This window comes from Tursiops truncatus, chromosome 6 (assembly GCF_011762595.2).
Source record: "Tursiops truncatus isolate mTurTru1 chromosome 6, mTurTru1.mat.Y, whole genome shotgun sequence".
Classification (NCBI taxonomy): Eukaryota; Metazoa; Chordata; class Mammalia; order Artiodactyla; family Delphinidae; genus Tursiops; species Tursiops truncatus.
Genome location: NC_047039.1, coordinates 81,244,664 through 81,268,281, shown reverse-complemented (window position 1 = coordinate 81,268,281; position 23,618 = coordinate 81,244,664). Strand labels below are relative to the sequence as shown.

Sequence of the window (23,618 nt, the reverse complement as noted above, 5' to 3'; positions counted from 1 at the left end):
CTCTTTACCATTTGCTGAATTTCAACCATTTGTTGAAAATCATATGACCATAGATATAGTTTATTTCTGGACTCTCAGTCTATCCCACTGGTCTATGTCTATCTTTATGCCAATGATGCACTGTTGGATTACTACTGCTTTATAGTAAGACTAAAAATCAGGCAGTGTGTTTTCTAACTTTGTTCACCTTTTCCAATGTTGTTTTGGCTATTCCTTGCAATTCCATATGAATTTTAGGGTCAGCTTTTCCATTTCTGCAAGAAAGATTTGTTGCAATTTTATAGGGATTGCATTGGACGTACAGATTACTTTAGAGAGTACTGCCATCTTATCATAAGTTTTCCAATCCATTAACATGGCATAGATTTTCATTTATTTATGACTTCTTTAGCTTTTATTTTTTCAGAAATGTTTAGTGGTTTTCAGAGTACAAGTCTAGTACCTCCTGGTTAAATATTTTTAAGTACTTTATTATTTTTAATGCTCTTGCAAATAATTTTCCTCAGGTTGCTCCTTTCTACAGAATTATAAACTTTCATTTCTACAGTTGTATTGAATGGCAGTTGATAGATGAGTGTTAATCTGTATCCTGTAACATTGTTGAACTCATTTATTAGCTCTAACAGTTTCTTTTTGCTTCTATTTTTATTCCTTAAGAATTTATAAAATCATGATGTCAGCAAGTAGAAATATTTTTACTTTGGTTACTATAATCTTGAAGTTCTTGCATCTATTTTCATAAGGGATATTTGTCTGTAGTTCTCTTTGCTTGGGAAGTTTTAGTCTGCTCGCTTATCAGCGTTATGCTGGCCTCATAGAATGCGATAGGAAATGTTTCCTCTTCTTCCATTTTTTAGGAACAGTTTGAGAAGAATGTATTTTAATCTTTTAAAATGTTTTGTAGAATTCACTTGTGAAGCCATCCAGTCTTGGGCATGTCTTTGTTGTAGTTTTGTTTTTTAAATATTCAATCTCGGGCTTCCCTGGTGGCACAGTGGTTAAGAATCCACCTGCCAATGCAGGGGACACGGGTTCGAGCCCTGGTCCAGGAAGATCCCACATGCTGCAGAGCAACTAAGCCCATGAGCCACAACTACTGAGCCTGCACCCTAGAGTCCGTGAGCCTCAACTACTGAGGCCCGCACGCCTAGAGCCCGTGCTCCGCAACAAGAGAAGCCACCGCAATGAGAAAGCCAGCACACTGCAACAAAGACCCAACTCAGCCAAATTGATTAATTAATTAATTTTTTTAAAAAAGAATTCAATCTCTTTACTTGTTATAGGTCTATTAGGAGTTTCTATTTCTTCTTGAGTCAACTTTGTTAGTTTGTGTCCTTATAGGAATTTGTCCATTTCATCTGGGTTATCCAATTTGTTAGAGTACAAATATTCACAATATACTTTCATAATCATTTTTATTCCTGTAGAGTCAGTAGTATTATCCAACTTTCATTTCTGTTTTTAATAACTTGGTCTATTCTCTTTTTCTTAGTGATTCTAGCTTCAAATTTCATCAGTTTTGTTGATCTTCTCACAAAATCCACTTTTGGTTTGGTTCACTGTCTCTGTTGTTTTCCTTTATTATTTTATTTATTTATTTATTTGGAATATAATGGCTTTACAATGTTGTGTTAGTTTCTGTTGTAGAACAAAGTGAATCAGCTATATGTATACATATATCCCTTCCCTCTTGAGCCTCCCTCTCACCCCTCCCCCCCATCCAACCCATCTAGGTCATCACAGAGCACCAAGCTAAGCTCCCTGTGCTATACAGTAGTTTCCCACTAGCTATCTATTTTACATATGGCAGTGTATATATGTCAAGGCCACTCTCTCAATTTGTCCCACCCTCCCCTTCCCCCGCTGTGTCCACAGGTCCATTCTCTACATCTGCTTCTCTTTTCCTGCTCTGCAAATAGGTTCATCAGTACCGTTTTCCTGTTCTTTATTTTATCTATGCTCTCATATTTATTATTACCCTCTTTTTGCTAGCTTCAGGTTTAGTTTACTCTTCCTTTTCTAGTCCTCAAGGTGTCAGGTTATTGTTTTGGGATCTTGCTTCTTTTTAATGTAGACATTTACAACTATAAATTCTCCTGTGAGCACTGCTTTTTCTTCATGTCATAAGTTCTGGTATGTTGTATATTCATTTTCATTTGATTCAAGATATTTTCTAGTATCCCTCATTTTCAACTTTTACCCATTGGGTGTTTAATGTTGTATTTCTTAATTTTCACATATTTGTGATTTTTCCCCCAGTTTTCCTCCTGTTATTGATATTTAGTTTGATTCCATTGTGGTCAGAAACGACACTTTTCATGATTTCAATTTTTAAAAATTTACTAAGACTTGTTTGGTGGCCTAACATATGGTCTCTCCTGGAGAATGTTCTTTATGCACTTGAGAAGAATATGTATTCTGCCGTTGTTGGGTGGAGGGTTAGGTCTAATTGGTTTATGGTGTTGTTCAAATTCTTTATTTCCTTACCGATTTCCGTCTGGTTGTAATATCCATTATTGAAAGGGGAGTACTGATATCTCCACTATTTAATGTGGAACTGTCCATGTCTCCCTTCAATTCTGTCAGTTTTTGCTTCATATGTGTTGGGACCTCTGCTGTTAGATATGTATATGTTTATAATTATTATACCTTCTTGATGGATTATACCTTTTATAAATATATAATGTCCTCAAGGATGAGAGATACCTGATCCCTGCCCTTGAGGAGCTCACAAACCAGTCCAGGGAAGAGGCTGGGAGACAACTGTAGCAAGAGCTGCAGAGAGAGGCCTTGCCACATGCTGCAGGCAGAACCTCATCTCCTCAGGTGTCCTGTGTCCCTGGAGTGGTGACTGCACGTAGCAAGTACTTGGTCAGCACTGGCTGGGTGCAAGTGAGGGGCACTGGCTGTGAGGTCTGCACTAGCTTTCATTTAGAGAAACTGAGACTCATTCTAGTGGCAGAGCTGGAACCCAAACCCAGTGCTCCTGACCTTCTGTTTAGCGGCCACTCAACCATGATGCCAGGGTTGATTTCAGTATTGAATTCATGGCTGAGATATTCAGTCATCATGGCCTTATTATTTTATTCATTCCAAGATCCTACTGTGTTACAGCAGATACTTGGTAATGGTGAGGAAAATCTGAGAAGGCCTCTTTCTTTGTGGAGCCGAGAGCATAATGAGAGGTAGGCAGACATGAATCAGTCACCACAAAGGGTAACATTACAAACAACGACTGATATTTATTGAGAGTTTAGGATATGTCAGGCACTAGCTTAGGAGTGTTTGTGTATATTAACTCATTTTATCCTCAAAATAATTTTTGGCGTTGCGGGTATCATTCCCTTTTTATATTAATACGTAGGGGAAAGCAAGCACAGAAAGGTGAGGTAACTTAGCCAATGTCACACAGCTAGAAAGTGGTGGTGGGGGGATCCCGATACTCTGAGTCCCAGTTTCCTTAGTTTCAAAAAGCAGAATGACAAAGCTTGGTTGCAGAGATAAAGTTAAAAGAGATACGTCTGGCAGACACATCTAGCAAAGGACTGGGCTTACAGAAGGTACTCAATAATGATTACTGGATTTCAATGGCTCTGGGATTTGTGAGGTGGATGGGGACTTCCCTCACCCTATGGGTGAGGCCTCCTGGTACTTGCACAGGTTTTGTGAGTGACAGGTCCCCATTTATCAGAGATCTTATGCTGGGGAATGAAGAATCTGGGTAAGTACTGGGCCCCCTGCACAAAGAGAAAGGTCCAGGCTTCTCAACCGGGCACCTGGACCCCCTTGGATGATCTAACCAGCCCCCAGCACCATGCCCTGCATACACCAGAGGGCTCGCCCTCCTGAAACCTGCACCCACACTTTTGCTACTGTTGTCCCCCACCTTAAATGCCTGCCCATCCCATCTCTGCCTCCTCAGACAAGTGGCTTTCTCAGGGAATGCCCTCTTTGTCAGAGAGAATCTGTACATCTGATTTGTGACCAAGGCCCAGGTCAGTTCTGATCCGTTCCCCATCCCAGTGGCTGTGGGAGAGAGAACTCAGTGTGTGTCTGCTCACCCACCAGACTGGAGGCTGGGATCATGGATTCCTTCTCTCCCACCACCATAAGACCTAGAAAGGAGGAAACAACGAGGACCCTGTTGGATTAAGGCCATACTTTCTCCCAGAGAAAAACTGTGCCAAATGGTTAAACTCTCCTGATATAAAAAAATTTACCACCTCTTTCAGTGACACAAAGTTCTGCCCTGTGGCTACATTAAGTGTGTCTCAACATGGATCTCCCCAGGGCTGCCTCCTAACCATGGATAGTGGAAATCATTATTGGGCAAAGTTTGTTCAACAGAAATTCTCTTTAGTTCTTGATCTTTTTACCAAGGGAATGAATTAGACCTGAGACTTCATTGTTCAGCCCAAGTGCCATCCCATGAATTGCTGGCCTGTATGCCGTCTGTGTGGACAGCGCCTGTGCATCCCGTCACACTGCAGGGGACAGCTGCTGGGTAGCCTGGGCCTCCTCAGGGGCAGATGTCCTGGAATGGCCTTGTCGCAATGTGGGAGGTCAACGTCAGCTCTCCGAGCACATCAACAGAATCTGGGTAAGTCCCGGGAGCCATGACCTGGCCTTGATTTTCTGAGCGTGACCAGTCTGGGGTTGTTGATCAGGGTCTGCAGCAGGAGCCACCTTGTCCTGGACCTCACTGAGGTGCGGGGACCTAGGACAGAACCAGAACCAGTAGACTGGGAGGAGGGGGCAGCTTGTCTCTGTCCTTCTCAGAGGCTGTAGCAAAAGCTGCCCAGAAGGTGTGAGGTGTGGAAGGAGGAGCTGGACCAGGACTCCTGGGGACATGAGGGCGGCTGGAGGGATGTGAGTTTGTCCCACAGATCTGGGTATCTGCAGCATTGGGAATAGCAATGAAAACGGTCCAGGTCAGTGTTGAGTGTCCACGACAGAACATGGCTAACTGGAGGGCTTCCCAGCGGAAGGCAGAGCAGAATAATAGGGGTGGCAGGGGTGGGAGTAGACAGTGTATAACCTTCAGGGGATAGGAGTCGGTGGCTGGGAGAGCTTGTGGTAAGGAATGGGGCAAATTAAGCAAAACTGTACACCATCTTGGAGGGCACCTGGCTTGCAGCCTGGGCTATGGGTAGCATCTCAAACAAATGGTTGAATGAAGGACTCAGCTATCAGAACTAGAGCTCGTTTCTGGAAACAAGGGAGGAGCCCAGTTGGCAGGACAAGGACACAAGGCCTCAGGGGTCCTGTAGCCAGGCTGACTGGGGACAAAGCCTCCTGATCCCCTGGGTAGAAGGGCTCCCAGGGCAGGAAGTGTGGAGGAAGAGGGGCAGGGAAGGAGGAACCTGGGACATCTTAGGGATCCCAGGGAAGCCTGAAGGTACGTGTTTCCTGGTGTCCGACCCCAGTGTAGGTTCAAACAGGATACTTACCTGCTGACTGATTTGGGTACCAGTATTTGATGGCCTGCTGCAGCCTCCTCTCTCTGTGGCCTGTGATCAGGATGTGACAAAAGCTGACGAGCACAGGGTTGGTGTGATAATGATCCACATAGAGCATGCCAATCCACGCACTGAACCCTGAAATCCAGAAGGCAAGTCAGGCCATGCAGTACGTCCCAGGATGGCCCAGCTTGTGCTTTTTATGACGTAACTGCAGCATCACTTTGTTCCCAAATGGTGCCTGTGTCTTTGCTGAGAATCTAGAAAATGAGGTATAAGGAGCTGGAAAGATTCTTAGAGATCACACCCTAATCTGTTCATTTTATGGGAATTTGAAGCTCATAGCAGCTAGGAGCCTCTGTGTCTTATATGAAGAAGGCAGCAGCCATTAAATGAATGAATGAGTGAATGAACAGACATGGGCCAGAAATAGGACAAAAACTGTTTTTTCTCCACAGAAAAAGCTTTGATTTTGGCACATTGAAACTGAACAAACCATTTTCTTAACTAAGCTTGCAACTAACAACACCAGTAATTCTGAGACGTGTTTTCTCAAAATTTTCAGAGCCATGCATTCACAAATTACCTTCTAACTGTTCAGATAGAATTCGCTACCTCTTACTGCCCTCCATTCTACCTCAAAGGTCTGTCAAACATACAAGTATTTAATAGCCTGAATTCCCTTCTGACCATTGGGCTGAATAGTTTTGTTTTGTTTTGTTTTGTTTTGTTTTCTATTCAGCTTTATAGCCTCCATGGGAAGATAAACTCTAAGCATAAGTGAAGCCTCTGGTACCCGACTTCCAGGCAGCTTCTGCAAAAGTACAAGACCAGCGCTCCCCAGATGCACGGCCACGTACCCATGTCTGCTCTCTCACAGCCACTCTGCAGAATGGTCCTGTCGATGCGGGCTATCAGCCACGTGCCCAGGATGCAGCTGATGAGAAGCCTGGAGAGGCAGGCGCCCAGGCCCAGCAGCACGTTGTAGAAGAACAGAAAGTAGTTGAAGTTGTGGAATGCTCTCCTGCAAACAAAGGCAGGTGGAGGGGCAGCACCTTTCAGTATGAGAAGGTGGCTACGCAGGTGGGCTCAGGGGCCCCCCAGACCTGTGGTCAAAGCCTACGTCTCCCATCTCCTAGCTGTGTGACCTTGTGCTGTTAGCAGGAGCTGACTGTCCCCATTTCGCAGCTGATGTGAGGACCGGCTCAGAAACAGTGTAGAGGGTGCTGAGCCCAGGGCAGGCTGAATGTGAGTGGGGACTGTAAACCTCATGTGGCTACAGCTGGGTTTGTGGTTACGGCAGAGGGTGTGGCTTTCCCACTGTCCATTGCAACAGTGACCTGCCCCCAGCTAGAACTGCTCCAAGTCCTCCAGGTGAAATTTCTCAAATGACCACCTGATCATGTGATCCGTCTCCTGTTGCCTATGGGATGAAGCCCAAACACTGCCTATGAATTCTGGGGTCCTCGCTGAGAGGGGCTTTTCTGGCATTACCACTTTGTACCTCCTTCCTGTCCCTCACCATCTAAGGCCACCACATGGCCACAATATTGGATTCTCACTCTTCTCCCAACACATCCTGCCCTTTCATGGCTTCCTGCCTGCATTGGTGCAGCGGGGGCTGCAGCCACGCCATCTCCTCATCTCTGCCTGTAGGAATCTTACCATCCCACCGACCTCAGCTCACACGTCCCGACTGCAGCTGAAAGAGAACCCCCGCCTCTCCCGCACCCCCCCGCCTCTCCTCCACCCCACCCCCTTCTTCGTTACTCATGTTTCTCTTGCAATGCTTTCACACCCTCCGGACTCTACTGTCCCTATATGTCTGTGTCTGTCGGCTCCAGTGCACCGTGAGCACATCACAGGCAGATTGTGTGGGGTATCTCTTTATCCTCAGTGCCCGTGTTGTTTCCTCCATGAGTGAACAGCTTTGAATGAATGAACTAGAAAGGATTACCCATGGGACAGGCACTATTGTTCTAAGTTCATATTTTAATACATTTCAGCCTCAGAACACCTCTCTGATGTATGCACAATTATTTGTAAAATGAGGAAGTGGAGGTTCATAGATGTTTAGTAAGGTCACACAAGGTCACAAAGCTCATAAGGGGCAGAGCCAAGATTTGGCCACAGGCAGTTAGGCCCCGGTTCTGAACCACTGCCCCTCACCCTCTCAGAGAGTGTAGAGTCCACCCAGGAACCTGCCAAGGGTGAAGAGGAAGGAACGAGACTGCTGAGGCCAAAGCCCTACAATGCCCCGCTCCCTTCTCTGCCCTCACCTGTTATTGAGAGCCAAGGGCTTCTGCTTGTCAGCTGTTCCCATCTTTGGTTGCAGGAAGAAGCTGGCGGCGATCCATACCTGCAGGACCATGAGGCCCAGGACGATGGATATGGTGAGGCTGAAACACAAGGTGAGACCATCCTGAGGTGGCCTTGTCCGTTCTTCCCAAGCCCATCTCGAATGCCCCTTGATAGAGAGAAGAGAGATGCTGACTGCCCGCCAGACCAACAGTAGCTTGAGCTCTGCCCTTTATGCCTACAGAGCATTCTCCTGCCCACTGTGCAGATGAGAAAACTGAGGCTCACAAAGGGCAGATGACTTTCTCAAAGCTGCATCATCAGGTCTTCTGGCTCCAGACCAGAACTCCAGGATTTAATTATGTCTTTTTGTTGAGGGGTGGCAGCTGGGCTGAGTGGTTTAACAGCATAGGAATCAAAGAAAGGATGGGGTCTTTAGAAGCGCTCATGAAGGCCACGGGAGAGTGGACAGGGCAGGTTCTGCCCCAGACTCACAGGAGGCTCTAGGTGAGTTTGGAACAAAGGACCTCAGAGCAGGGAGGTCCCCAGAGGGCATCACGCCCTGTGTTTGCATTCTCTGAGTGGCAATGTGGGGTGGTGGTTTAAAGAGGCTTTGGTTTCAGATTGCCCAGCTCCCAGTCCTGCCTCCTCCCCTGGGACAAACTGCTCGGCCTCTCTGTGCCTCTGTTTCCTCATCTGAAAAAAGGGAGCTAATGTAAGTCCCAACCTCAAAGAGTTCTTAAGAGAAAAGATGTGTAGTGAATTCTCAATAATGTCAGCATTCACTTTTACTTTCCAAATGGGTAAACTGAGGCTCAGAGAGGCACTTACAAGCCACACATGTGATCTAAAACCCAAGCTCAGATTTCCTCTCTCCTTCCACTATACTGTCCTTTCTCTTACTTCACCTCCCTGAACCTCAATCTTCCCACCTATAAAATGGACACATATATATCTCCCACAGACACAATTGTGAGGACACCATTGAACAGTGAGCGTGGAAACATTTTGTAAACTGTGAGGTTCCCATCACAATGAGTTGCTATTTTAGCCCATCCTTGGGTCAGAGCTGGGAGCATGGGTCCGGGGATTGGTGAGAGCCCAGCAGGGAAGGGGTATTTCAAACAGCAGCTGTGAAGACCCACCAGCTCCCAGGCCCTGGGCAGTGACAGGAAGCCCGCCCAGCACTTACATCCCGATGCCCAGTCCTCGGAGCATCTCCAGGGTCTGATTGTGGATGACAGGTAGCACCAGGCTGTACGTGATCACTAGGCCACACAGGCTCTGCATCACGTGGATGATGAGGTAGCCTGTGGGCCAAGGGAGCCGGTGGTCGCTCAAGGCCCTTCAGGATCCAGTCACACAGGTCCCTCCCTGCAGTCTTCCCTCTAGCCTCCTCCCAAACGAAGGTCCTGGCACTCTTACTTGCACTGGTTTCTTCTGCCTGGCATGACTGCTGACCTGCTCACCCTGCCAGGTGCAGTTCAAACATCAACTCCACTAGAAAGGCTTCTTGCCCTGTCCTGGGTGTGGACAGTCACTTCCTCCTCTGGGTCACCACCGCCCTTAGCATACACACCCCGTGGGCACAGGACAGGTGGTGATGATGACCTACACGAATGTGTGCTTCTCACTCCTTCCGGAAGGTCCCTCAAGGAAGAGCTGGGGCCACTTCTGCCCTACGTGTCTCCTCCCTACCCACAGCCAGGACTCTGCAGGTGCCCAGGGAATGTGTATTGAATTGAATGGGTCATGTGAGGGCACTTACCCCACAGAATATAAGCTATCTGCCAGCCAGAGTACCTTGCAATGGCCACCTGAGATTTAGAAAGAAAAAAGGCCACCTGAGATTTAGAAAGAAAAAAGGGTCTGAAAGAGGAGACATGCTGATTACCTCTAACACGTGTCCGGCATCCTTGTCTCATGTGAGGGTCACCCACCAACCCACCAAGGCAGGTGTCATGATTGTCCTCATTTTACGGATGAGGAAACTGAGGGCTGGATGGGGACAGTGGCTGTCCGGAGTCACCCAGCAGCAGAACATACTAGAATTGAGGACTCTGGACCCCCAGCCCAGAGCTCTTCCTCCCCGCCCCCCCCATCTGAGGTGCAGGAGAGCAGGTTTTGGCCTCGGAGCAGAAAGAGGCCTCTGTAGACTTACCACACTCTCTGACGAGGAAGGATTATGGAACTTCAAAGGGAGAAAGTGTTTATCTCCTGCCCACAACCTCTTCATTTGCTTCCTAAAGAAAAAGTGGGAGTTAGTAATGCTCATGACCAGGGCTTAAAAATCATTTTTTAATACTTTTTTTGAAAATTGAGATATAATTGACATATAACATGATATTATTTCAGGTGTACAATATAATAATTCGATATTTGTATATATTGTGAAATGATCACAGTAAGTCTTGTTAATATCTGTCACTGCACACAGTTACAAAATTTTTTTTCTTGTGATGCGAACTTTTAATCTACTCTCTTAGAAACTTTCAAATATTCACTATTTTTTAACTATAGTCGCCATGCTGTACATTACATCCCTATGACTTATTTATTTTATAACTGAAAGTTTGTGCTTTTTGATGCCATTCACCCATTTCACTCCCCCCACCCCACCTCTGGTAACCACCAATCCGTTCTATGAGTTTAGTTTTAGTTTTGTTTTGTTTAGAGTCCATATATGAGTGAAATCATTTGTCTTTCTCCATCTGACTTATTTCACTTAGCATAATGTCCTCAAGGTCATAAATGCTGTCACAAATGACAAGATTTCATTCTTTTTTATGGCTGAGTAGTATTCTGGTGTGTGTGTGTGTGTGTGTGTGTGTGTGTGTATTCCACATCTTCTTTACCCATTCACCCATCCATGGACACTAAGGTTGCTTCCATATCTTGGCTATTGTAAATAATGCTGCAAAGAACACTGGGGTGCATGTATCTTTTTAAGTTACTGTTTCCACTTTTTTGGATATATGCCCAGGAGTGGGATTGCTGGATCATATGGTAGCTCTATTTTTAATTTTTTGAGGAGCCCCCATACTATTTTCATAGTGGCTGCACCAATTTACCTTCCCACCAATAGTGTAGGAGGGTTCCCTTTTCTCCACATCCTTGTCAACACTTATCTTTGTGTTTTTGGTAATAGCCATTCTCAAAGATGTGAGATGACATCTCATTGTGGTTTTGATTTGCATTTCCCTGATAATTTAAAAATCTTAAACTTAATATATTTTGTAAAAATAGCATATAGCTACCTAATCTCAATGGTGACTGAATGTGATAGTTGAGACTGTGTGTGTGGTTTTTAGTTTCTTTAGCTTGCTCTATTTTCTTATTTTCTCTACAATGAATATACATTACCTATATAATATTATTTCAAAACAGGTAAAAAAATTTTAACAATAGCCCCCCACTTATAACAACATAAAATGAAATGAAAAAGAAGCCACAATTCCTCACAATCCCAGCACCCAAAGAAATCACTGTGTGCTTTTCCCATGTGCCCGTCTCAGCCTGGCCTTTTGCCTAAAGATTAGATTGGCACAGTTTTGTTCACAGTCCACATTCACATCTATATCCTCCTTTTTTCTTAACATCCCATTCCAGCAATTTCCAGGTTATTTTGCAATTTCATCACCACTGAATTGGGAAAACTTAGTATGAAATAAAGAATGTAAGTATCTCATTAATAGTTGGCATATTTATTACATAATGAAATGATGATATTTGAGTTATGCTGGGTTAAATAACATATTATTAAATTATTTTCACCTCTCCTTTACCTTTTTTAAATAGTGTCTATTAGAAAATGTAAAATTGTATCTGTGTCTTTCATTGTGTTTCTGTTTGGCAGTACCAGAGGTGTGCGACCAGGAATACAAACATGCACGGATATATTTGCAGAGAAAATTTCTGGAAGGATGCACAGAAAATGAATAATAGTGCTTAGCTCTTGGGCAACAATCTGGGGCCTGATGGGAAGAAGACTTACTTTACACTAAATATTTTTGTAACTTTGTTTTTAAAACACAAGCCTGTAGATAGGTTGGCATAATTATAAGAAAAATAACAATACTGGCACAGTGCTAGTGCTGTCCAAAGGGTGCTTTCTCATCCATTATTTCCTCTGCCCCATGGTCTTGTAAAGGAGGCAGGGCAGGGACTGTCACTCCTGGGTGACAGGTGTGGGAGGGAAGGGCCAGCCTGGATGGGAAGGAGGCCTCCCCACCACAGGGGCCTTCTTGTCCCTGTGCCCTCAGCTACCCTCCACCCACATCCATGCAGCCAGCTCTGCATTGTGGTTGTTCCTGGTTGCGGTCAAATGCCTCAGTGAATATCTCCCAGCCACTTGTAGGTTAATGAAGGAAGGAGCAGACATATCCCTACAACAGGCAGGGAAAGGGTAAGCAGCAGTGTCCAGTCCACCCACAGAGCCCAGGGAGAAGAAAGCAGAGACAGGGAGCAAGCCAGGGCTGGGATGGAGAACTGGGGCTCTTTGTGCCAGGAGAGTCTTCACTTAGATGTCATCTGCAAGAGACCCAACCTTTGAGTAGCCAGATGGGGAGGATGCAAAAGCAGGATGCTCTGCAGGGGTGGGAATTGGCCCTGGGCTTCCTGTGAGTGAGTGGGAGACTGTGAACTAGAGACTGAGACAGAGAGAGAGAGAGAGAGAGAGAGAGAGAGAGAGAGAGAAAGGGAGAGGCAGAGACAAAGGCAGAGAAATGGAGAGAAAAGGGAGCAATAGATACCTAAATTCAACTTACGTCTGCATGCAAATGCCAGCTACATACTGAAGGCCATCCCCTCCTCCTGTGCTGCTGTTCTAGAGACGGATACCCCTGGTTCCCTTGTCCCAACCTCCTGTGAGGTCCCCTTGAGCCAGATTCACCTGCTGGGAGCGCAGTGTGATTAGTCCTGGAGAGCAGGGCGGGTCTAACACCTAGTAGCAATGCAGAAGTGTACAAGAAATGACAAGGTCAGAAGGCGCCAGAAGACGAGATCAGCTGCTAACAGCCTGTGGCTAAAGTTATTGTGTTGAGTCTCGCCTGCTCAGCAGTGAACATGGAGATGAAAGTACCGCTTGGGGTTTTGCTGAAAACCAAACGAAGACTCTAATCACAATGTCAAGCTTATAGTGGGAGCTCAAATCAATAGTTTTTTGTTTGTTTGTTTTTGTCTTTTACTACCAATAGGTATGGTTGTCCCTAGACCCTATATATATACTGCTGTTCCCAGTTTGGGCACTGCTGGCACTGCCTGGGAATTCTGAGAAAAGTCTGTCAGCTGCTTTCCCGGCTAAAGACACACAAATGACTCCTAGAACCCTCTTACCTGTAACAAGCCAAGATGTGAAACAGGTAGCTCACACACGTGAGGGAGGCAGGCAAGATGGTCACCACCCAGACTCCTGAAACAGAAAAGGTGATACGAGAGGCCTCAGAAGATGAACCAGAAACTATTTTTAAAATGCAGAGGGAATTCCCTGGTGGTCCAGTGGTTAGGACTCCGCACTTTCACTGCTGAGGGCCGGGGTTCAATCCCTGGTCGGAGAACTAAAATGCAGAAACTCATAACAGAAAGGTTTGGGCAAAATATACTGCACTTCCTTTAACACACCTCTTGTGCAAATAACGTTTTGCTTATTTTCTGTTTCATTTTAGCCATACACCCTCGATATCCTTTATTTCCTGCGTATTTATAATCTTTGCCTTTGGTATTAATATTTTCAATCTACAGTGAGTAATAGAAAAAGAAAATTATGGAGTGTACACATGGTAGGTAGCCTCCAGCCTAGTAAAACATCATTAATTCTTGAACTTCCAATCTCCGCTTTTGGGGGGGTGGTTACCCAATAAACAGTCACCTTGTGCAACGGTAACTGGAATCAGGGTCTTGACTATTCATTCATCCATCTTTCAGTATGTTTTTACTATTTCGTACCTAATTTGCTTTCAGAATGATTCTGTGTGCTTGTGAGAGAGGGATGGAGACAGAGGGAAGGAAGTAAAAGCTTCTGTGTAAGCCGACTCTCAGTAGGTACAGAAAAGGCATTCGAAAGAATCCAACACCTCTTTATAACTCAAATCACTCCATAAACTAGAAATAGAAGGGAATTTCCTCAATTGGATAAAAAGCATCTGCAAAAAACCCACAGCTAACATCATACTTAATTGGTGAAAAACAGACTGCTTTCCCCATCAGTTCAAGAATAAGAAAATCAATGTCTGCTCTTGCCAATTCTATCCAACATTGTACTGGAGGGTCTAGCCAGGGCAGTTAGGCAAGAAAATGCATCCAGACTGCAACGGAAGAAATAAAACTATCTCTGTTCACCAACAACATGTTCCTATATATAGAAAATCCTAAGGAATAAATAAACACACAAAGTAAAATGAATTAATAAATGAGTTCAGCAAGGTTGTAAGACACAAGACCAATATATAAAAGTCAATTGTATTGCTATACACTACCAACAAATAATATGAAGATGAAGTAAGAAACAACTGCATTTGCAATAGTATCATAAAGAATAAAATACTTAAGAATAGGGCTTCCCTGGTGGCGCAGTGGTTGAGAGTCCGCCTGCTGATGCAGGGGACGCGGGTTCATGCCCCGGTCTGGGAAGATCCCACATGCCGCGGAGCGGCTGGGCCCGTGAGCCATGGCCGTTGAGCCTGCGCGTCTGGAGCCTGTGCTCCACAACGGGAGAGGCCACAACAGTGAGAGGCCCGCGTACCGAAAAAAAAAAAAAAAAAAAAGACTACAAAAGCTTGTTTTAAGAAATTAAAGAAGACCTAAATTAATGGAAAAACGTATCACTTTTACGTATTGGTTTTTCTTTGTGAACATGGTAATACTCCCTAAATTGATCTACAGATTCAAATCCCTGTCAAAATTCCAATGTCATTTTTGGATAAATTGACAAGCTAATCCTAAAATTCATATAAAAATGAAGCGACCCTGAATAGGCTATACAACCTTGAAAAAGAAGAACAAAATTACAGGACTCACATTTCCTGAGCTACAGTAATAAGACAGTGCGATATTGCCATAAAGATAGACAAATAGACCAATGGAATAAATTGAGAATCCAGAAGTAAACCCCCATTGTCAATGTATTTTCAACAAGGATGACAAGACAATTCAATGGGGAAGGAATATGCCTATTAACAAATAGTGCAGGGGAAACTGATATTCCCCATGTAAAACAATGAAGTTAGAACCTTACCTCATACCGTATACAAAAATTAAATCAAAATGGATCATACACCCAATGTAACAACTAAAATGATAAAAGTCTCAGAAGAAAATATGAGAGTAAATCTTTGTGACCTTGGGTTAGACAATGGTTTCGTAGACATGCACAAGTGATAAAAGAAAACAAGATATATTAGACCGCATTAGAATTAAAAGCATTTGTGTTTCAAAGGACACCATCAAAAAAGTGAAAAAGCAACCCACAGAATGGAAGAAATTATTTGTAAATTATATCTCTTGTAAGGGATGTGTATATAGAATATACAAAGAACTCTTACAGCTCAATAATAGACAAATAATCCAATTTTAAAGTGGGCAAAGAATCTCAGTAGTCATTACTCAAAGAAGATGTACAAATGGTCAATAAGTACATGAAAAGATGCTCAACATCATCAGCCATCAGGGAAATGAAAATCAAAACCGCAATGCACCCCCAATGTTCATAGCAGCACTATTTACAATAGCCAAGACATGGAAGCAACCTAAGTGTCCAATAACAGATGAATGGATAAAGAAGATGTGGCATATACATACAATGGAATATTACTTAGCCATAAAAAATAATGAAATAATGCCATTTGCAGCAACATGGATGGACCTAGAGATTATCATACTAAGTGAAGTAAGTCAGAGAAAAACAAATATAACATGATATCACTTATATGTGGAATCTAAAAAAATGATACAAATGAACTTATTTACAAAACAGGAACAGAATCATAGACATAGAAAACAAACTTACGATTACCAAAGGTGGGGGGGAGGAAGAGGGATAAATTATGAATTTGGGATTAACAGATACACACTACTATACATAAGATACATTAAAAAAACAAGGGCCTACAGTATAGCACAGGGAATCATAGTCAATATCTTGTAATAACTTATAATGGAAAAGAATCTGGAAAATAATATATATGTGTGTGTATATATATATATATATATATATACATATATCTGAATCACTTTGCTGTATACCTGAAACATTATAAATCAATTATACTTCAATTTAAAAAAAATACAATGCCATACCACTTCATACTTACTAGATGGCTATAATAAAAAATAAAGATATTAACAAATGTTGATGAAGGCATAGAAGCTGGACCCCTCATACATTGGTGATGGCAATACATAGTGATGAAGCTGCTTTTGAAAACGGTCTGGCAATTCCCCCAAAAGCTTAAACATAATTACCACATGATCCAGAATTCCACTCCTAAGTATATACCCAAGATATATAAAAATATATGAAAAACTTGTAGATGAATGTTCACAGCAGTATTATTCATAATAACCAAAAGTTGAAACAACCCAAATTTGCATCAACAAATACATAAATACAATATTGTATATTCATACAACAGAATAAAATTCAGCAATAAAAAAGAATGAAGCTGAGACACATGCTATGATATAGATGAACTTTATAAACATCTTGCTATGTGAAAGAAGTCAATCAAAAAAGACCACGTATTGTATGATTCTATTTATATAAGATGTCCAGAATAGGCAAATCTATAGAGCCAGAAAATAGTGGCCGGGGAGAGTTGAGAAATGGGGAGTGACTGAAAGTGGTCATGATTTCTTTTAGGGTGATGAAAATGTTCTAAATTTGACTGTGGTGATGGGTGCATAAATTTCAAAACACTAAAAGCCACTGAATGGTACACTTTAAATGAGTGAATTGTATGGTATGTGAGTTATATCTTCATAAAGCTGTTTTTAAAAAGAAGGAAAAAGAAAGCTGATTTCCATTCCTTTCAAGTTTCAGAGGTGTCTTTATCAGCATCACCAGGACTAGGCAATTGCTCTATCCCAAACCTCCACCAACACAAAGGATGTGGGTAAATCACCATAAACCTCACCCCAGGGGATGCAGGGGACACATCCTTGGAAGGAGAGGATGGAAGGAGTCTGGCCACAAGAAGAGTGAGTGCAGACTTTCTCCAGCCAGCAGCAAGAACATGACCACACACCTTTAATTTAATGCCTTTATCATCCCAAAGGTGAAGCATGTTCAGCCTAAGAGTCTCTCTTGGAAAGAGGGCAGCTGTTTAAAGCTGGAAGAGATTGAGACAGAGTGAAAATGTTATATACTGATTCTTAAAGTGTCTAAACGTGAGCAATATATCAAAGAGGAGATAAAACATGAGTGAATATGGTGATATACTCACTACAATTCACCCAGACCAAGTAACTGAGGTTAGCATTAAAAAGTTGCCCAAAACAGGGGTAGAAATGTGAATTTTCTGAAGTATGACTTAAATCAAGTATTATTAAATCAAACATTAGAATATGCTCGCTGAGTGTATAGGAAGGGACTCATCAGGCAGAACATTAAAGATGAATAGAAGTGTTCAAGGGCAACAAAAAAGTATGGTAATATGGAAGAAGCAGTACCCACCTTAGTGTAACCTTCTATGTCATGTATGTATAAGAGAATTTTCCTCAAATAATTCACAGTAGATCTATTCCCCTCTGGTTTTGATATTCTACTAGCTTGTGAGTCTTAAGTGAAAATATTATTTGCATCACCTGTTTCATGGCTTAAGGAACATATGGTAATTTACAGCCATTAAATGTCAGAGCTACAAAGGCTTTTGGAAACCATTTGGTACCCTCATCCCAGTCCCATTTTAAAGATGAGGAAACTGAGGCCAAGAGAAGGGACCTGACTTGTGCAATGACAGAGTTTATCCTGACATCTTGTCCAGGTCCTTTCTCAACAAGGAATAGTGAAGAACTTTCCTTCCTTCATGGGCAATGGACATATAATTAGAGTATGTCATTTTCAAAGAAAGCTACTATTTTAAGGTAAAGTGACTGTTATGGACAGAATGTGTGTGTCTCCCACCCCCCACAAAATTCATGTGTTGAAACCCCAATCCCCAATGTGATGGTATTTGGAAATGGAGCCTTTGGGAGGTGATTAGATCATGAGGGTGGAGCCCTCATGATGGAATTAGTGCCCTATAAGAAGATACATGAGGGAGTTTGCTTCCTCTCCCTGTTCTCCATCCAGTATGTGAGGACACAAAGAGAGGGTGGCCTTCTGCAAGGCAGGAAACTGACCCTCCCCAGACACCAGGTCTGCTAGCACCTTCAACTTCCCAGTCTCCAGAACTGTGAGAAATAAATGTCTGTTTTTATACCACACAGTCTATGGTAATTTGTTATAGCAACCTGAACTAAGCAGAAATTAAATTTGAATGATATAAGTAAACTTTCCATATAATAATAAAGTCATGGACCACTGTTTTATCTTTTCCAAAGTGAAAAAAATATGATGATTTTAGTTGTTTCCACTGGCATCAAACAAAATAGGCTATTTGAGATTAGAAAATTATCAGGGCATGTTCAATTCAGCCCCAAACAGGTTCTAACAAAATGGCCTGTGTCCTGACCCCTTTTTCCTTTGAGTCAACCCAGGGAGGCATAGAGCAATTGTAACACAGGTAATATCAAGACCAGCAGCAATAATCATTATAGGTGTGCACCTGCCACAGGTCACAAGTCCCTCTCTGTTTCCTACACAGGCAGCAGAAACAAAGGTGGAGGATGGTTTTACCTTTGGTGACGTTAATCAGCTCTTTCACCTGCAGGAGGACTGGGGTCAGGGTACCCGTCCGGTTCATGGAGGCGACGTAGCTCTCCAATTCGCCTTCAAACACATCCAGCTCATCTCTCACATACACGAACATGCAGAACTCAATGACAATGAACTGGGGGACACAGAGCAAATGTTTCAAGGTCTCACCTGAGTCCAGCTCAGTATATGAATAACATATGGGTCTCTCTTTCGTTTTGAGGTCAAAACTCTCTGAAGTTCAAAACTCATCTGCAATAGACTCTGGACACTTGCTCTACTGAGATGAATGGGATTGTGACTTCTTTGGAGACAGGAGTCACCCCAAACTCTGTTCTTCACACAACAGCATATAAGAGTAGGCACCACAAGGGCTCAAAGAACTCTTCAAACATTAATTAAATCAGAGTGAAATAATTAAAACAGAGTGGACTTTGAATAAGGGGTGACCCTGGGGACAATTCCAAACACTTCTCACTGTTCCCCTTCTTGTATCTTGGCAATGACCAAATTGGAGGAGGTGCTATTTCCTGTATGCATGTCATGCTTGCTCCCCTCCTATCATCCTGTCATCCTGCCCTCATGCCCCCATCATCATGCCACTGCTTCTAGAGTCCCTGACGCCATTTTACTTCATCAACCAAACTGAATGTGGAGCTCAAATGCTACTATTTTCAGGCAGGTTCTCAATCCAGAGTAATTCACTATATTTCCAAAGCACTTTTACCTTTTCTTTTTCTCTAGTTAGACGGCAGTACTTCATACTGTATTTTATCTTCTTGTCTTAGACCATGGGCTACTCCCAGGCCAAGACTCTGCTGAATCAGCTCTCTTCTCTCTTCCAGGTCTTAGTATAGTGTTTGGCATAGAGTAGACAACCAATAATGATTTAATAAACACAATAACCCCTAGTGATTTACCCACTGCTGCAGAGAACTCTAGCTAGTTGTCCATTAAAATCTCTTCTCCCCTTTTTTGGGCACAGGTTGGACTACATTTGCCAGCCTCCCTTGAGTTAGATGTGGGTAAATAACAAGGTTCTTGTCAATGGAAGAAGAGTGGAAGGAATGTGTGCTGGGTCCACATAGCCTTTGAAAACCTCTCACAGGCATTTCGCCACCTGCTTTCTCCTTCTGCTGACTGGATGCAGGTGGTGAGGATGCTCAGGGATGATGAAGGCACACGATGGAGAAACCAGTTATGGAACAAACACGTGGAAGACTGCTACCTCCCAAACCTCAACACTCACTCAACACTGTTAGGTGGGCAAAAATATATTCAGTGTTGTCACTGAAATTTGTGGGTTTATGTGGTACTTCATCATAACCTAATACATCCACTTAAAACTTAATCACAGGATTAGTTTATATAGGTATCATCCTAGTACATTTAAAATGAGCAGAAGACAATTTGGCCATTTTTATCCCGCCATTTGACTCTGCTTTTGACTCAGACATTTTATCTCAGATAACAATGACCACGTGAAATGCTTTGATTCTGTACTTTATTGACTTCCTGTTTTCAATTTCATAGGTTTCTGCTCTAATTTTTATTACATCTATTCTTCTGCTTACTTTGCATTTTAATTTGCTCTTTTTTGTTTGTTCGTTTCCTAAGGTAAAAGTTTAGACGATTGATTTAAGATCTTTCTTCAGGTCTAATATGTACATTCAATGCTATAAATTTCCCTCTAAGCACTGCTTTTGCTGCCTCCCACAAATTTTGATAAGTTGTGTTTTCATTTTCATCTGTTCAAAATATTTTTAATTTCCCTTGATGTTTTTCTTTGGCTCATATGTTACTTTAAAGTGTGTTGTTTTCATACCTACTACTTGCAGATTCTCCGTTATCTTTCTGTTACTGATTTTTAGTTTAATTCCACTTTGATCTGAGAGCAGACATTGTATGATTTCTATTCTTTTATATTTATTAAGATGTGTTTTATGGTCCAGGATATAGTCTATCTTGTTGAATTTTCCATTTACTCTTGAGAAGAATGTGTATTCTGCTGTTGTTGATGAAGTAGTCTTTGGATTTCCAAAATATCCAATTGATTGATGGCATCAATTACAGTTCAGATTTTCCTACCTTGGCACTGGTTGCCATGGGGTTTCTGCTCCATTCTGTGATGATCGTGTCTCTTCAGTTTTAGGGGTAAAGGTTTGCTCCATGACCTCACTGCTCTTAGGGCTCTAAGAAGAGTTGTTGATTCTTCAATTTGTTCAGATTTGTATTTGTTGTTAAGATGGATTGGCATCTTGCAAGCTCTTTACATGTGGAATTGGTAACTGGAAGTCTCCGTAAATAACTCGATTATATTTATTAGTAATATTCACCACATGAGTATAAGTGTCCTTGGAGTCAAAATGGTGGGGTCAAAAATTGTACTTTTTTGATTTACAGATACTCAATTTTGACCCAGCTTTTAAAGAACAACCCCTATCCTAGACCCACCCCATTTATAAAATAATAAAGGATTTGCTTAGATCTACTTACAAGGTACAGGCAGATGAAAGCCAACACAGTGGTTCCAATCATCCTGCTTGGGAACTGAAAGTAAGGGTCCCACTCATAGATCCTGGTTTGGAACCAAGACTTTTCTCTCTCTCTGTGAATGAATAAACATCAAGAGAAGACAGGTTGTGGCTGGTAAACAAATGCCTGATTCTTCTGAAAATAATATCATCTCCTCTTCTTCACCTTAGTGTATAGTGAAGACAAAGAGCACTGGTAGATTCCACAGTTTTCATTCTCCCCTCATTCTTAAGAACAAAGACTCAGTTTTATTCAGTACAGCAATCTACCAAATTAAAGGCTATAGTTCCCGACCTCTCTTACAGCTAAGAGTGACCAAGACTAAACAAGCCAATTAGACGTGACCAGAGATGTGGTGTGGGACTTTGGGGAGGCTGGTCAGGTGGAACTGACACAGCTGGGAGGATTCCCTTTGACTTCACTCTTTTCTCCTGCCTGCCATCTGAAGGGCAGACATGGTGGCTGGCCCAGGCTGGAGCCCCAGCATCTATCTTGGGCCACAGACAGGCTTCATGATGGAAACCACTATGTTACTAGAACAGAAAGACAGACAATGGGTAAACTGCGTGGTGGGCAGTCCAGGGTTAGTATGGACTGCCTGCCTCCAGAATTCTTTTACATGAGAAAGAAAGAAATTTCTCTTTTATTTGTGCCATGATTATTTTGCATTTTCTGCTATATGTAGCCAAATGTAACTCTAACCAAAGAACTAGTTTTGCCACTATGACCTTGGATTAGACATATCCCTTCTCTGGGAATATACCCTTGTGCACAGTGGCAGTGGCAGGGGTAGGGTGACTTGAATGGTCACTGAAGACCAGGTGTTCTTGCCTGGCCAAGAGCTATGTCCTCTTTTATTGGTAACAACATCTCAGTTTTTCTCTGGGAATCTACTCTTCCCCACCATCAGTCCTGGTGGTTTAAGTGAAGCTGAACCACTTCCTAGTTCCCATGGTGAACATGTGACCCTGGGTTAACAATCAGTTTACTCCAATCACCTACTCACAGTAATTGGTTCTGGGATGCCATGTGGTCCAACTTGATCCAATGAAACACATTCATGGGAATTTTGTTTGAATTATTTGAAAGAAAACATTCTTTTCTCTATGAGCTTAAGACAGGAGGGTATAAGCTTAGAGATTCTGGGGGCCACCACGGGGAGGAAGCCTACCTAACTAAGAGTTTAACACAGGTAAAAGCAGAGCTGAGAGATGAGGGAAAGAGACCTAGTTCTGATTATATCAGTCAAACCCCTGGATCCATCTGTGTCTGAAAACTGGCGACCTCTAGGCTCTTTAATTATGTAAGGCCATAACTTTCCTGTTTCTCTTTAATCCCATTTGAGTCGAGTTTCTGTTATTAGCAAACAAGCGTCCTAAAACAGCGCTCTTCCAGTCATCTCCAGGTCTCTGACACGGTCAGGGCTCATCAATATTGGTGCAAACGCCGAGGGGCGTGAACAAATATAACTGTGCTTACTGCAGGGGGCACTTCCTCAGGAGCTGTTTGACATGCTCTGCCTGGTGAACTTCCAGGAAAGGCTTTTCTTCCTGTGAGAAAAGAGAGAGGTTGATGTTTTGGCTCACAAAGTCTTGTTAGGGCTTTGGTCTCTTTGAGGGGCTATTTCCCTAGAGGCCAGGATTTTCGGTAAAACTTGCCATTCCCAGACACCCGTCATTTATTGAAGAGACTATACGGTCCCGTCTCCTGTTTCCCAAGCACTTCTTTCATGAAATGCCAGAGGCCTGACCTTCCTTGACTCTTCTGCTTACTGCTTTACACCAGCCTTTGTTTTGTGAAGTCGATTTTTCCCTTTGAGATTTGGTGATTTCTCATCATAGTTCAAAACACTGTTCCAGAAATGAAACACCCAAAATCCCAGTGTTTTTATTTTTTATGAAAAGGAATTTCTCTTGCTCATTTCTTATTTTGAAATGAACTTTAATAGTATGTTTGGAAATGTTTTCTCCAAGTGTAATAAGCTTTCCACAGTAGTCATCTGTTTTACAATATATTGAATATGTAACTTTTACACACTGTGAGACGAAATCTTATATATTGCAGATGTTGCGCAGAGTAAAATAGACCTGGTTATAATTCTGACTCATAAGTGACATCAGCGAGCTGGAGGAACAGGAGGTTCCAGTTCCCATATGCCCTCAGATACTCCAACTTTGACAACCACAGGTGAGAGTACCTTTGTGGGGGCCCAAGTATCTACAACCACAGGTGAGAGTACCTTTGTGGGGGCCCAAGTATCTACCTTGGAGGTTACAGCACGCTAGTTAAGCAAAACCTCCAAGAATAGATGCATGAAAGAGAACAAGGAGAACAGTTTCATTTTACCAACATCACTCCTCCTCCAAAGTAGTATAGCTCAGGGCATAGAGAGAAGGCCCTCTTAGCTTGTAATTTCTCCTATGAGGGAAAATAAAAGTGAAGTGAGAGCCCACCTTCCCCAGTCTTGGGGGACACTG

The 23,618-nt window shown here is 42.7% G+C and overlaps 1 protein-coding gene across 7 annotated transcripts in view; it reads right to left on the bottom strand.

Moving 5' to 3' along the window:
* Positions 1-3,217: 3,217 nt before the first annotated feature.
* The window catches only part of LOC101323996 (stimulated by retinoic acid gene 6 protein-like), a 61,444-nt gene continuing 41,043 nt past the window's right edge, over positions 3,218-23,618 (bottom strand). For 5 of the 7 annotated variants that reach the window (XM_033858320.2, XM_033858319.2, XM_073806315.1 and 2 more), the window contains 11 exons: positions 22,621-22,691; positions 21,103-21,214; positions 18,589-18,742; positions 13,092-13,167; positions 9,919-10,000; positions 9,526-9,574; positions 8,950-9,067; positions 7,739-7,858; positions 6,320-6,483; positions 5,451-5,597; positions 3,218-4,717 (listed from right to left, as the gene is read on the bottom strand). In XM_033858320.2, the coding sequence (XP_033714211.1) occupies positions 4,587-4,717; positions 5,451-5,597; positions 6,320-6,483; positions 7,739-7,858; positions 8,950-9,067; positions 9,526-9,574; positions 9,919-10,000; positions 13,092-13,167; positions 18,589-18,742; positions 21,103-21,214; positions 22,621-22,691 (1,224 nt within the window). In that variant the 3' untranslated portion in view covers positions 3,218-4,586. Of the gene's footprint in view, positions 4,718-5,450; positions 5,598-6,319; positions 6,484-7,738; positions 7,927-8,949; positions 9,068-9,525; positions 9,575-9,918; positions 10,001-13,091; positions 13,168-18,588; positions 18,743-21,102; positions 21,215-22,620; positions 22,692-23,618 lie in introns of those variants that run through there. The other 2 variants (XR_004527045.2, XR_004527046.2) reach the window with 2 other exon arrangements.